Here is a 14,315-nt window from a genome sequence, read left to right as displayed (position 1 = left end):
GCACCATGGCTGAGGATCAGCACTGGACTGGCACCTCCGGACCACCGCAGTGGAGCCCTGCATAGGTGGGGGTAAGGGCCGGGCAGAGGGAGGGGCTCAAGCACAGGTTGGCACACTGGGACACTGGCACAGGATTGCGCTGTCCTGACTGTAGCACTGATCATCTCCTGCACCCCCTTCATAGCCTGGCCTGACCTTGCCTCTCCTCCATGGCCTTCATGCGCTCCTGAATTGTCAAAATTTCACAGATAAAAAAAGAATGCTTGTCGTTGTCGATCCCAGATTCACTTAATACTTTTGTTATGTCAGTGTCCATGTTGTGGGACTATGTGTGCACAGCTAGTAAGTTTTTAGTGGCTGAAAATATGACCTGGAGGTTTTTAAGGTTCGCCTGCCATTAAAGTCAATGGGGTTCGCCGCGAACTTTGCGGTTCGCAAACTTTTGGCCGTGTCGCGGTTCGCGAAACGTCCCGTCGGAAGTATATCCATCACTACCTCCCATCTCCTGAGACTGAATACATTGTTCTATGTGTTTATCAGATGATGGGGGATCTAGGCGGAGCCTCCGTACTGCTCTCTCCTTTACAATAAAGTCTCCTCTTACCCGGTGATGTGAGGGGCGGCTGATTGTCCATCATGACGTCCTTGTAGAGATCCTTGTGTCCTTCTAAATACTCCCACTCCTCCATGGAGAAATAGACAGTGACATCCTGACACCTTATAGGAACCTGACACACACAATGATACCGTCACCATCCAGACACATCCCTTGTCTGTTACTGGATAATGTCCCAGAATTCCCAGAATCCTCCTCACCTCTCCTGTCAGCAGCTCCATCATCTTCTTGGTGACTTCTAGAATCTTCTCCATGTTGTGTCTCTCAGGTTTTAGGGAGTCACATGGAGGCACTGTGATGGTCATATGATCACCTGACTTCACAAGAGGAAATCTCTGTATTGAGGAACCAATAGGAATATCATGTTAGAATCCCAGAATCCTCCTCACCTCTCCGGTCAGGTCTGTGTTTTATTAATAGAGATAAGAGTGATGTCATGTGACCTCCCAGAATCCTCCTCACCTCTCCGGTCAGGTCTGTGTTTTATTAATAGAGATAAGAGTGATGTCATGTGACCTCCCAGAATCCTCCCCACCTCTCCGGTCAGGTCTGTGTTTTATTAATAGAGATAAGAGTGATGTCATGTGACCTCCCAGAATCCTCCTCACCTCTCTGGTCAGCAGGTAGATGATCTCCAGGGTGAGGTTTAGTATCCTCTCAGTCATGTGACTCCGGTCCTCCTCCATCATCATTGATGAGGTCATATGCGGGTTTCTCTGTAGACAGATAGTGGAGAATGCACTGCTTAGCCTCTGATCAGCTAATTGGTAAGAGACAATAATGTGAAGGAACAGATAACCCCGCCCCCTCACTATGAAAGGTTTCGATCCCAGCAGCCATATTGTCAGTGTGTAGGAAGAGATAACATTTTATACTTGGCTATAGCGTTCTATAGATTACAATGGTGGGCTACATATTCTTCTGAATCCCTCACCTCCCCCTGCCCATCCCCCATACTCACAGCATTGTCCTCACACCTCAACTTGTTGTGCCCTCCCCTCGTTTGTAGTTTTATTTTGTGACTTATGGGGGGATTTTTTTCATGATTGCTTGTTTGGAAAAAAATATACAGCAGGCTTTTGTTTTGGGGTTCGCCTTTTATGGTTCATATTTCTTATTTTTTTACGTTCTTTTTTCTAGGACCTCTTATAAAATTTGGGGTTCCCCACATACACTTGGAGTTAGAATGATGTTGGAGGGTCACTTTGTGTGCAGCATGTCCTCACTTTGATGTGCGGTAAACAGTGTGCAGCAAAAACTCCACACATCCCCTTCCCCCATCACCATAGTATACATAAAGGCAGGGCTTTCCATAAACCTCCATAGAAATACTAGAAGACAGGCAGGTCTGATATATGAGGAAGAGTTGGGCTTTCCATGAACCTCCATAGAAATACTAGAAGACAGGCAGGCCTGATATATGAGGAAGAGTTGGGCTTTCCATGAACCTCCATAGAAATACTAGAAGACGGGCAGGCCTGATATACGAGGAAGAGTTGGGCTTTCCATAAACCTCCATAGAAATACTAGAAGATGGGCAGGCCTGATATACGAGGAAGAGTTGGGCTTTCCATAAACCTCTATAAAATACTAGAAGACAGGCAGGCCTGATATACGAGGAAGAGTTGCTGTGTGGGGGAGGGGGGGAGTAGAAGGTGAGAGGGTGTGACAGGACAAAGCGGGGGTGGGGCTGCACGCACTAGAGGCGGGGACAGTATCACACTATACCTGTGACAATGGCACTCCCAGCCTCTCCCTGCACAGAGATTTTCCAGCTCGCAGGACCATAGCCATTTGTTGTTTGCTTGAAACCACTTAACCATTCGAATACTGACCAGTGTGTCTCCCGGGTTGGCAATTCTTTGGCGTTTTTGCTGCACACAAACTGGCTAGAGGTAATCAGTCACATTGTATGTGGCCATAACAGACTGTTGCTACATCAAGAGGTGGCATTTAGCCACCTCTTGATGTAGCAACAGTTTGTTATGGCTACAAGCAACCTCTGTTTTTCTTGATGTAACAACAGTCTGTTTATCCACAAGCAACCTCCTGAGTGATTGTAAACTCCATTGATACAACAGTGATGGGGGGGTATGGGGCAATAAGTGTTGTGTGTACACAGATGTCTATGCAGAACAGCAAAAAAGGTCATAAGATTCCAAATGGAACATTCTGGATGACTTCCCGCTGATCTCGCAGCACCTGCACCTCTGAAGACACTGAAATAAATCAACAGGCCCCATGTTGGTCCGATAATTTGGACTGCAGTGTGGCTGATAGAATAGGTGATTAAGTGGGGGAATGCAATATTATTCCCTTGCCTTTTCCAATTTTCCTTTTTTTGTTTACCATCTATATACTCTAAAGAATATCTGGTTGGACGGGATTCAGATTGTCTCCTGCGTCAGGATGTCTCTTCTGCATTTATTTTAAAATTGTTTTGGATGCTAAAATGTACTTATCTAGTGATTAAGATATATGGTGTTACCTGAAAAAAAAACCCTGATGAAGAAGAATACGACTCATCTCTGAAACGTCGCTGGGTTTGGGTTACTCCATTACACCTATCCATGATTTTTTGTGTATTATTATGCATCCTTTTTTTTTAAATCAAATAGGTTTTTATTGAATATAAAAATGTTACATGCCATACAAAATCAAAGAGTGTAAAAATACAATAAGGCTGAGACTTCGGTCAAACATGTTCCAATAGTCTACTAGGGACAATTATACAGTAGATTAATTCAGTACTAATGGCATTATTGCACAAATGACATATCCTCATTTAAAACATAAAGAGAAAAGAAAAGAAAGAAAGAACAATCCTTCAGAACACATAACACCCAGGGATCATAAGGTCAGAGCCATTCCCCGATTTCCAGATACTTAATGCTATGTAGCAGGGCGTAGCCCCTTTCGCTGCCACACCTATGGGCAATCAATGGGTAAAATTTCTCCAGGGCATGGGGCCAGAGACATGTGATCTATCCCTGTAACAATCTGTATTTGATCAGTTGATGAGGTGCCAGCCCCGGAACATCCAGCCAATTGTGCCACATTGTGTAGAATTTGTGTGGTGCATTCCTGTGCTGGTAGGTCAACTTTTCTCTAATTAGCATATTGTTCACCTGAGAAATCCATTGTTGCCTAGTGGGGACGATGGGCGTAATCTACAGCTGTGCTATAAGTTTTCTAGCAACGTAGAGTAAACAGATTATCGCTGTGTGAGCGGCCGAGGTTAGTAACTCCTCATCCAGGGCGCCCAACAGACAAACCGCAGGGTTTTTTGGAATGGCAACTGAAAATACCAGAGAAATGGTCTCGAGGATCCCGTGCCAATAGCGTACCAGTTTCGTGCACCTCCAGAACATATACAGGAGGTCACCATGGTCCCTCATGCACTTAGGGCATAAGGGTGTATCACGGACACCCCAGCTATGCAGTTTGGCCGGCGTTCTGTAGACCCTATGCAATAAATAGAGGTGTGACAGTTTTTGGGAGGCCGAAACCAAGGGGGCGGAGGCCAGACAAAGATTCCATGTCTCCTCATCCATCGGTCCCAGATCCGCCTCCCATTTCCGCCGACACGGTAGACCTGCCGAGTCTTGAAGTGCATTAAGAATAATGTCATACCCTCTAGAGATCATACCTTTTTTTTCTCTCTCCATTAGGATCCCTTGCACAATGGCATGGTCAGTCAGTCGAAGTGGCATAAGTCGAGATTGCAACTGTAGCGCATGACGCAGTTGTAGATATTTGAAAAAGTCGTTACGTGGTATACCAAATTCCGCCTGCATTTCCATAAAGGACTTTAGCACCTGTCCACTGTACAATTGTGGAAGGTACCGAATACCTCTCTCTCTCTCTCCAGGTGCTAAAGCCTCTAAGTTTGAAAAGTTCGCTATAATTAGCATTCCCCCAGATAGGAGTGACCGCTAAAAAAACACGTACCTGCAGTAACAACTTAACATGCGACCAAAGGGTATTCAACAAGGTGATGGTTGGGGAGCCCCTGTCCATGTGTGTGTATCCTGCCTCCAGATTAGACATTGCTATGTCTGTATCGTTAAAGGTGCCTAGTATTCTATGTATTGGGTCCAGGGGATCATCCAACCCCCAGCCACCCAGTTGTTGTAGCTGGGAAGCTAGAAAGTATGTTCTAGCATGTGGTACTGCCAGACCCCCTTCCTCCTTTTTATATTGTAGAGTATGTAGGCTAAGTCTGGCAGTCTTTTTGCGCCATATTCGTTCCCTAAATTGAGAGTCTATCTTGTCAAACCAGCATTTAGGAATCCATATCGGGGAGTTATGGCAGATACAGAGTAATTGCGGAGCCCACACCATTTTTATAAGGTTATCCCTCCCCACTACAGATAGCGGTAATTTGCACCAGGCTCTACATTTCTCTCTGAATTTAACTAGTAAAGGCAAAAGGTTGAGAGTGGCATAGTGTGTGACCTCCGGAGACACCTGCACCCCCAGATACCTAAAGGATGTCACTGTTTGAATCATGGCCGCACACGCAGGGAGAGGTACTGTCAGTGGGGAGAAGGGCAGCAGCACCGACTTATCCCAATTTATTGAGAAGCCGGATAATGTTCCAAACAGTTTAATCAGGTTCATGGTCGCTGTCAAGAAGCCCTGGGTGTCACCCAAGTATATCAGGGTATCATCCGCATACAATGACACCACATCTGTGCCTGTGTGTCTTCTAAAACCCGATAATCTCATTGTCAGTTCTCAATCTAGCCGCAAGTGGTTCCAGTGCCAAGGCAAACAGCAGGGGTGACAAAGGACACCCCTGCCTTGTGCCCCTAAACAGCGAAAATGATTCGGACAGTTCTGCATTGACCCGGATGCAGGCCGTCGGCTGGGCGTACAGTAGTTTAACCCATCTAATGAATATATTGCCTAGGCCCATTCTCTCCAAGACCCTCCACAGGTTAGGCTACTCAACACTGTCGAAGGCCTTAGCAGCGTCCAGCGAGAGGATGGCCTGATTACCTGGATTTTCCACTGGGATTTGTATATTTAGAAACAGACGTCTAATGTTTTGGGGGGTAGATCGAGTGGGTATAAAACCTGACTGATCTCTATGGATCAGTTTTTGTATAACCTGGGACAGTCTCGTTGCTAATACTCTCGCAAGCAGTTTAACATCTGTCGTGAGTAGGGAGATGGGTCTATATGAATCAGGAGATGATGCTACTTTGCCCGGTTTCAGAATTGCTATTATAACTGCTTCATTCATGGAGTCTGGTAGTGATCCGATTTCTAAAGCGTTAGTAAATACTTTTAGTAGTGTGGGCAATAATATGGCAGCGTATCGCTTGTAGACCTCGGATGGAAGCCCGTCTGCCCCGGGGGCTCTGCTATTGGGGGTTTGTTCTAATCCCAGTGCTAGTTCTTCCTCCGTTATCGGAGCATCCAACATTGCCCCATCCGAGGCAGACAAGCAAGGAAGTTCACAGTTATCAAGGAAGTTTGCTATATCATTGTCGCTAGGTTGTACCTTAGAGGAGTATAAGTCAGCATAGAATGACCTAAAAATTTGTAATATCGCGGATGTGTCCATATGGACTATCCCCTGTGTGTCGCACAAGGAAGAAACCATAGGGGCGGATCCCTGGGCCCGTGTCAACAGGGCCAGCACATGTCCGGTGGACTCTCCCTCCTCAAAGTGCGTTTGTTGCAAGAAAAACCTCTTATTTTCTGCTAGTTGAAGTGCAAGTTGGCTAGACGTGGATTGTGCCCCCAACCAGGCCTTTTTGATGTCCTCCGAGGGGTTGGCAATATAGGCGGCCTCCGACTCTCTAAGTACCCTGTATACCTCCCGTTCCCATGCTTTGGTATTTGTTTTTATACCATTAATAACAGTAATAAACTGCCCCCTTAGAAAGGCCTTAGCCGTATCCCAGACCGTTCCCATCGGGGCTGAGCCTAAATTATCTTGCAGAAAAAATTTAAGACTGTCTCCTATGGGATCGGGTGATGGAAAGAGTGCAAGCCAGAAAGGATTAAGCTTCCACCCCCTAGGTTTAATGCTATTGGGTAATGTAATCTCAATCCATAGAGAGGAATGGTCAGAAACTTGCCTATCCTCATACCCAGAGCCTGCTACCAGTGGGAGAAAGGTGGAATTCCTCAGCCCCAGGTCAATCCGAGATAGGCTCCCAAAAGCTGTGCAGCAGCATGAGTACTGCCTGGTTTGGGGGTGGGTTCTCTTCCACACATCCGTCAGTCCAAGTTCAGTAAGTAGTGCCGCGAAGGGAGTGTCTCCACCCGGCCGGGAAGGTACAGTGGGGGGGAACAGGTATCTTATCCCATTTGTAGTTTAAATAGTTATTAAAGTCCACCATTGCCAACAGGGGTACATCAGGGAACTGCGCCATAAACCCAGCGAGGAACCTGAGAACTTCAGCTGAGTACGGGGGTGGGATGTATATACTGGCAATAATGCATGTCGCATGGGCTACTTTACACAGTAAAAAAACGTACCTCCCACCTGGGTCAATAACTTGTTGGGAGCAAGAAAAGTGTGCATCCTGACAAATCAGAACGCTCACTCCCCTGGCGTATGCAGAGTATGTAGAGTGGAATTGGGTAGTATAGACTCTAGGACTAAAGCTAGGCACGGTGTCAGGAGCATAATGGGTCTCCTGCAGACACACAATTCCAGCCTTCATATCCCTAAGGTGTCCTAATACTGCCAGTCTTTTCACCGGATTGTTCCATGAGATGAACCTAATAGTAGCCACCATTTGTAAACATTACAGTTAAGTACATAAACAGTATGGGTGCCAACACAAGTAGACTAAGGCAGGCAAGCGTAATTAAATTTAACTCAGCAGTCATAGGCGACCTGTTTACAGCGATACCTGAGGCTCCCATATATAGTCCATGAGCAGTGGATCCTCCAGGAAGTCGCAGAGGTAGTTTCGGATGCTCGAGCAGGTAGTAAGCGTCCTGTGCGGTTCTGAAGGAAAAAGAAAGCAAAAAGAAGAAGAAAAAAAACAACCAAAAAATATAAAACCGTAGAGGTGTCATTCACGGAGCCAACAGGGCTCTCAACCAGTAAGGTTAAAGTAGAAATAGCACCCAACAGAAACTCTGGGGGGGGGGAGGCCATAGAAATTGCTTCTAGCTGACAGATAGGGTTTCACATGTGCAGGTGACATGGAGCACTAGTGGACCGGTATCTGATATAGAGTCCTTTTCCCTCTGCCGGGCCTGTGTAAATCCGATTTCAGTTAACTTGTCTGGGTCAAGTTTCATTTTTATAGTGGTGGTCGTTGTTGTCTTGCAGCTTTGAGTGTGTTGTCCTCTCAGTTCAGCCACTGCGCTGCAGGACGGTCAAAGAAGTGCGTCGAGCCCAGGGCAGTGACACGGAGTCGGGCTGGGTATAGCATGCCGTATTGCACATTTAGATCTCGGAGTCTCCGTTTGACGTCATTAAAGGTTGCTCTCCTTTTTTGCAGCTCTGCTGAAAAGTCCGGAAACAGTGAGATTCTGGAATTATCAATCTCCATTTTACCAGGCAGGCCCCTTGCTTTAGATAGAATCGTGTCTCTGTCCCTGTAATTAAGTAGTTTAAACAGAAAGGGTCTGGGGTGGTTACCCGGGGGCAAAGGACGAGAAGGCACCCTGTGAGTATGTTCCACAGCAAAAAGTGGCGAGAGGGATTCTCTGCCAAATGTACAGATTAGCCAGTTTTTTATAGAGTAAACCGGGTTTTTACCCTCAGCGCGTTCCAGGATTCCCAAAGCACGTATATTGTTGCGCCTCATGCGATTTTCCATTTCATCAAGTCGCACAGCAGGCTGTTAAGTAAGGTGACAATTATATTTTAGATCACTTTGCATGGGAGCCATGTCATCCTCCACCGTACTCAGCCTGCCTTCTGGAGCAGATGTCCTCTCTCTAAGTTTTTGCATATCATGGCGAACAAAAGTTATTTCAGCTTTAACTCCTTTTATCTCTTCAGAGAGAGCAGTGATGGACTGATTGCATGATGTTACAGCAGTAAATATGTCTCTTAATGTGGGCTCTACTTCAGCTGCATTAGGGATGATGATCTGTGTCCCAGGCATATTATCTTTAGGAGTACTCACTGTGTTCCATGCCGCCGACAATCCATCCTCATCCTCCAAGGGGACTGTGTCATCTGGCTCCAGAGAGCTTCCAGGGGTGCCTCTGGATATGGTCTGGCCAGCAAGGGCATCTTTATACGTTTTCCCCCCATACAGGAGCTTCTGTGCAGCCTCCTTATACTGATCTTTGGCTGCACGCCTTGCGCCGGAGCCATCTTGGCCTGGGGGGTCTGTCTGTGATCTGCCTCCGGTTTGCCATTTAGACATGGCAACGGTTCGTTCGGCGGGCACAGCAACGGTCCGAGGGTCTCCCTGTGGTCGGTAAAGCAGGATGGCCCCAAAAGCAGCTGTGCAGATGTGACGGACTGGGGTTTATATGGTCACAAAACAGACACCCCAAAGCAAAGTACATATTCATTTTTTTTATATTTCTAAACATATCCCTTCTATTCTATTAATAACCAGTAGATGGCAGAGAAGGTACACAAACAGAGTCTTATATAAGGCCACACACCATGTGACTGGAAATTAAACTACTTCCAGCCATAAAGTCAGTGGTCATATCTCATGCTGTTTGTGTGATTCTTTGCAGGTATGTACTCTAAATTGTTCCTAATCTGTATTAACCTGTGATAGAAAGATTCCTAAACATCTTGAGTAGATGCAGAAAAAGTCTCAGCAGATTTTATGCTATAGTTTTGCTGTAATTAGAAGTATAGAACAGCATGTGTGAGAAACAAGGGAAAAGTGCATAAGAACATGAAAATACTGCATTAGTCAGAACAAATGTCTATGATAAACACTAAACCTTTCTAAATAGGTATATTTAAACCTGATTTATTGAAAATTGCATAGATTTATAGAAGCACATGTTTTCTGTTATTTAATATAGAAAAAAACCTATTGTATGTAAAGCTTATGTATTGCATCATACAGACATGCAATGTGCACCATCTAGTGGTTAAAAAAGAGTACTACCATGAAAATATTTGTATTAAAGCAATGCATTGCCAGTATGATTATTGCACACTTAAAGTGTACCAGAGAGATAAAGATAATTATCTATAACACTGAATAACAGGGATATATATATTATAAAATATAGTAATGTTCATTGTTATAACTACGTTTTAAAATACTTTAGTTAAAATCGGTATTATATATATTGTTAATAGTTATAAACATGTGACTATAAAAATGTAAAAGATGTATTGTTATGTAAAATTAAACTACTTCCAGCCATAAAGTCAGTGGTCATATCTCATGTTGTTTGTGTGATTCTTTGCAGTCCACGCCAAGCTGATCACCTTATCTCATCGCGTCTACAATCATCGGCTCTCTTAATTCACATTTTGAGGCCGGTAACATTTTGGGGGCTCGTGTGCCGGGATTCGTTGTGTTACCAGTGAGAGGGAAGCGCGAGACAAGCGTGAGCCTGCTACAGAGCTACAAGGAGAGTCGTGAGAGTCGTCTGCCTCGTGAGTGCAAGTCTTCAGATTGCAACAGAGATGGCATCTCCTCATCGTGCGCTGATGTGGGATATCCGGAAACAAATTCATCTGCTTAATGAAGAACAGCTGCATAGCCTTGCTATTACGCTGGGAGATGAAAGAGAAGTGGACGTTCCATCAGTGACTGGTACCAACGAAATGGAACTTGTTGAATTTATTAAAGACTACTTGAGAAGTGATCAGCTGGAAAAGTTGGAAGATCAAGGTATGTCTTACCTACTCATTATCCAAGACAAGATCGATGAACTAAAACTTAACAAGGAAAGTACACCAACTGTGGACATTGCAACCGCTGCAAAAAAAATAAGTAGTGGGACTGCAAGGACTGAACAGGTATCGGAGGTGGTGAGATTAACTGATGTTGTTGCTTTATTGCCACGTAGAGAATTTAAAATGCATGGTGGTGTAATTTCAGATCATGGTTCGGACATGAGTTACAGTAGCGTGTGCAGACAAATTGACGAGGGTCTAACAGAAAAATTCCCTGAATCTGAAATTATACGCACAGTGTTGAGAATAATCAAACCTGGTAATTTTAAAGATATGTTGACTGACAAAGATGATCTTACTGTTGCTGAATTGAAAAGGTTTTTGAAGTCACATATGAGAGAACGAAGTGGTAATGAGTTATTTCAGGACCTTAGCAATGCTGCCCAGCAAGAAAGAGAAACAGCACAACAATTTGTTTACAGGCTAGTGGGGTTAAAACAAAAAGTTCTGTCTACATCACAACATGATAGGCAAGAGTTTAACTATGACAAAAAACTGGTGCAAGGCATATTCCTTCATACACTGTATCAGGGACTAAATGAGAAAAATTCTAATGTTAGACGAGATATCAAGCCTTATGTGTCTGATTTGACAGTAACGGATGACTTTATCATAGAGCAAGTCACCAGATCAGTTGATGAGTAAACAGAAAGGCAGAGACGCTTAAACAGTGCACCTAAACATAAACCTATTACTGTTCATTCATCACAGACACCAGGTAATAGTGAAAAAGACACCTTCCAAAAGGGAGTTGAGGGAGATGCTAGAGCAAATCACACTGCATTATTGGAACTAACAACACAGGTCTCTGCTCTCACAAAGAACCTGGAAAAGATGATGAAGCTAACTCCTCTTGTTGGAAACCAAATGACTAAGCCACTAACCAATGTTCAAGTTCCAGATACAACTCACTGCAAGCCCAGGTGTGATGATTGCATTAAACGAGAGAGTCAGAACTGCTACCATTGTTTCTACTGTGGTTGGACAGGACACAGAGCGGTTGATTGCTTGAAGAAAAGAAGGCAGTCGGGAAACGACAGACGGTCACTGGGAAAGGGACAACCAGTGACCACCTCAAATGATCTGTCCCATGCTAAGGTAAACAGGGTATCCACCCACCGGTCAACTAGAACACTCTCAAAAGAGAATGGATTCTCCAAACAACACGTAGCACAATTAATTGGAGGAAAATGCCTACTGTCATGTCGGATGAATGGTGTACCGGTTGACATGTTGATGAATACAGGAGCTCAGGTCAGCATTGTCGGGAAGGCATGGTTAGAAAAGTTTCTACCCAGCGTCTCCATTAGGCACATACAAGATTTACTTTGTGGTGACAACTTATCCATTACAGCTGCATATGGTTCTCTCATTCCATTCATCGGATGGATTGAAGTCTGCCTGGAATTCGAAAGTAGTGGACATGGAAACTTAGCCATTTATGTGCCAATGCTGGTGAGTGACTGCTGTAATGACAATCCAATTCTTGGGTTTAATGTTATCGAAGAATTGATCAGAGAAAACCGTGACCGACCAAACAGCACCCAAAACCTGACTATCTTGCTGAGTGAAGCTATGAAAGTAAGACAGAGTGTAGCGAATAACATTGTCAATGCTGTCAGTCAAGCAACTGACCCAGGAGAAATATTCGATAGTCGTATGGTCAAAGTGGGGAAGAAGGGACTCCAGATTAAAGGAGGCGAGCTCTGTGAAGTCAAATGCAGAATTAGAGCGTGGCCGAAAGGAGGAATCATGCCATTTGAACCACTTCCCGAATATCCAGTCGAGGAAGGACTTGAACTATTTCCTTCAGTGGTAGATGTGCCAAATGGGTTCTCTAAACTGGTGAAGATACCTATACTGAACCGTGCTCAACATGACATCTACCTTCCACCCAGAACAGTATTGGGTACCATTTCTCCAGCAGCTGAGATTCTACCATTGTCTCTAAACAAAGACGATGGAAAGGGAATGGACCAGAAGAAAAGGGTGTTTCATGTAAACCAGTTGAATCAAGTGGACACTGGAAATCAGCTACCCACTAACAAATCTGTTAAGTGGCACCCACCTGTCAATTTGGAAGATCTCTCAGAAGAAGAACAGGAGATAGCGAGACAAATGTTATATGAGGAATCAGATGTCTTTGCTCGAGATGAGGGAGACATAGGATGCATCCCTAACCTGAAACTGAGGATAAATCTGAAAGATGAAACTCCTGTCCAGAAACGCTACAATTCGATACCGAAACCCTTATACAAAGAAGTGAAAGAATATATCCAAAACCTTCTTGACCGAGGTTGGGTAACAAAATCTTCTTCCGCATACTCATCACCAGTTGTTTGTGTTCGAAAGAAGGACAGTAGCCTACGACTATGTGTTGACTTTAGGGAGTTAAACCGAAAGACTATCCCAGATAGACATCCACTACCCAGAATACAAGATCTTCTGGATAGCTTAGGAGGATTTACGTGGTTCTCAATCCTGGACCAGGGTAGTGCGTATCATCAAGGCTTTGTGCATGAAGACTCCAGACATCTGACGGCTTTCAGCACCCCCTGGGGACTCCTGGAGTGGAACCGTATTCCATTTGGATTAACGAATGCCCCAGCAGCTTTTCAGAGATGCATGGAGAATGTATTAGAGGGCATCAGAGACAAATGTTGTTCTCCATACTTGGATGACGTACTTTGCTACTCCAAAACTTTTCAGGAGCATGTCAATGATATTAGGCAAGTGCTTAGTCGAATGCGTGAGCATGGTATCAAACTTAGTCCGAAGAAGTGTGAACTCTTTAAACGACAGATTCGATACCTTGGACGAATGGTGTCAGAAGAAGGCATAAAAATTGACCCAAAAGATCTTGAAGCGGTATTACATTTGAAAAAGAAAGAACCAAAAACTGTGGGAGGAGTCAGATCTTTGTTAGGATTCCTGAGCTACTACAGGTCCTTCATTCAAGATTTCTCTCGACTTGCTAAACCACTGTATGAACTTTTGCAGAACACTGAGAAAGGATCTGCTACATCCATCCCCAAAAACAATCGGAGGGAATCTACAAAGAAAAACGGGAACAAAGCACAAGTGCCATCTAAAACACTGATTCAATGGACACCCAAACATCAAGCTGTAGTATCCAGACTGGTGGACATGCTAACCAATCCACCAATTCTAGCATACCCTGATTTTGATTTACCCTTCGTCTTACACACTGATGCTTCCAATGAAGGCCTAGGTGCTGTACTATACCAACGACAAGGAGAAAAACTTCGTGTTATTGGGTTTGGCTCCAGAACATTGACTCCAGCAGAGCGCAATTACCATCTTCACTCTGGTAAACTTGAGTTTTTAGCTCTCAAGTGGGCAGTCTGTGACAAATTCAGAGATTACTTGTACTACGCTCCAACATTCACCGTTTACACAGACAACAACCCATTGACATATGTATTGAGTACTGCCAGACTGAATGCTGTGGGTCATCGCTGGGTTGGCGAGTTGGCTGATTTCCACTTCGATATCAAGTACAGGCCAGGTAAACAGAATGCAGACGCAGATACACTGTCACGATTTCCAGTGGAACTCACGAAGAATCTGAGTGAGTACACAGAGCTTGTACCATCTGAGGTTGTGTCAGCTATGTGGCAAGGGAGCAAAGCTGTTGACGAAGAAGAGGCATTATGGGTGGCTTCATTGACTCTTCACTCAGAAAGTGATGTGGCCGAAGAATTGCTGAAAGGACAGACAATCTGCCCAATGACTCAGGAGAATATCAGAGCATTACAACAAGACGATACCAACATTAGAGAAGTGGTCTGGCTTAAGGAGAACGAC

General features: G+C 44.5%; 1 protein-coding gene across 1 annotated transcript in view; it reads right to left on the bottom strand.

The window, feature by feature from the left end:
* The window catches only part of LOC143989910 (uncharacterized), a 200,022-nt gene that overhangs the window by 167,041 nt on the left and 18,666 nt on the right, over positions 1-14,315 (bottom strand). The window contains 3 exon segments of the mRNA XM_077490184.1: positions 605-728; positions 817-951; positions 1,225-1,332. Coding sequence (XP_077346310.1) covers positions 605-728; positions 817-951; positions 1,225-1,332 — 367 coding nt within the window.

This window comes from Lithobates pipiens, unplaced genomic scaffold (assembly GCF_037356315.1).
Source record: "Lithobates pipiens isolate NorthernLeopardFrog02 unplaced genomic scaffold, aLitPip1_a1.2 Scaffold_18, whole genome shotgun sequence".
NCBI lineage: Eukaryota > Metazoa > Chordata > Amphibia > Anura > Ranidae > Lithobates > Lithobates pipiens.
The sequence above is the reverse complement of the archived record's forward strand: the minus strand, read 5'-3'. Positions and strand labels throughout refer to the sequence as shown.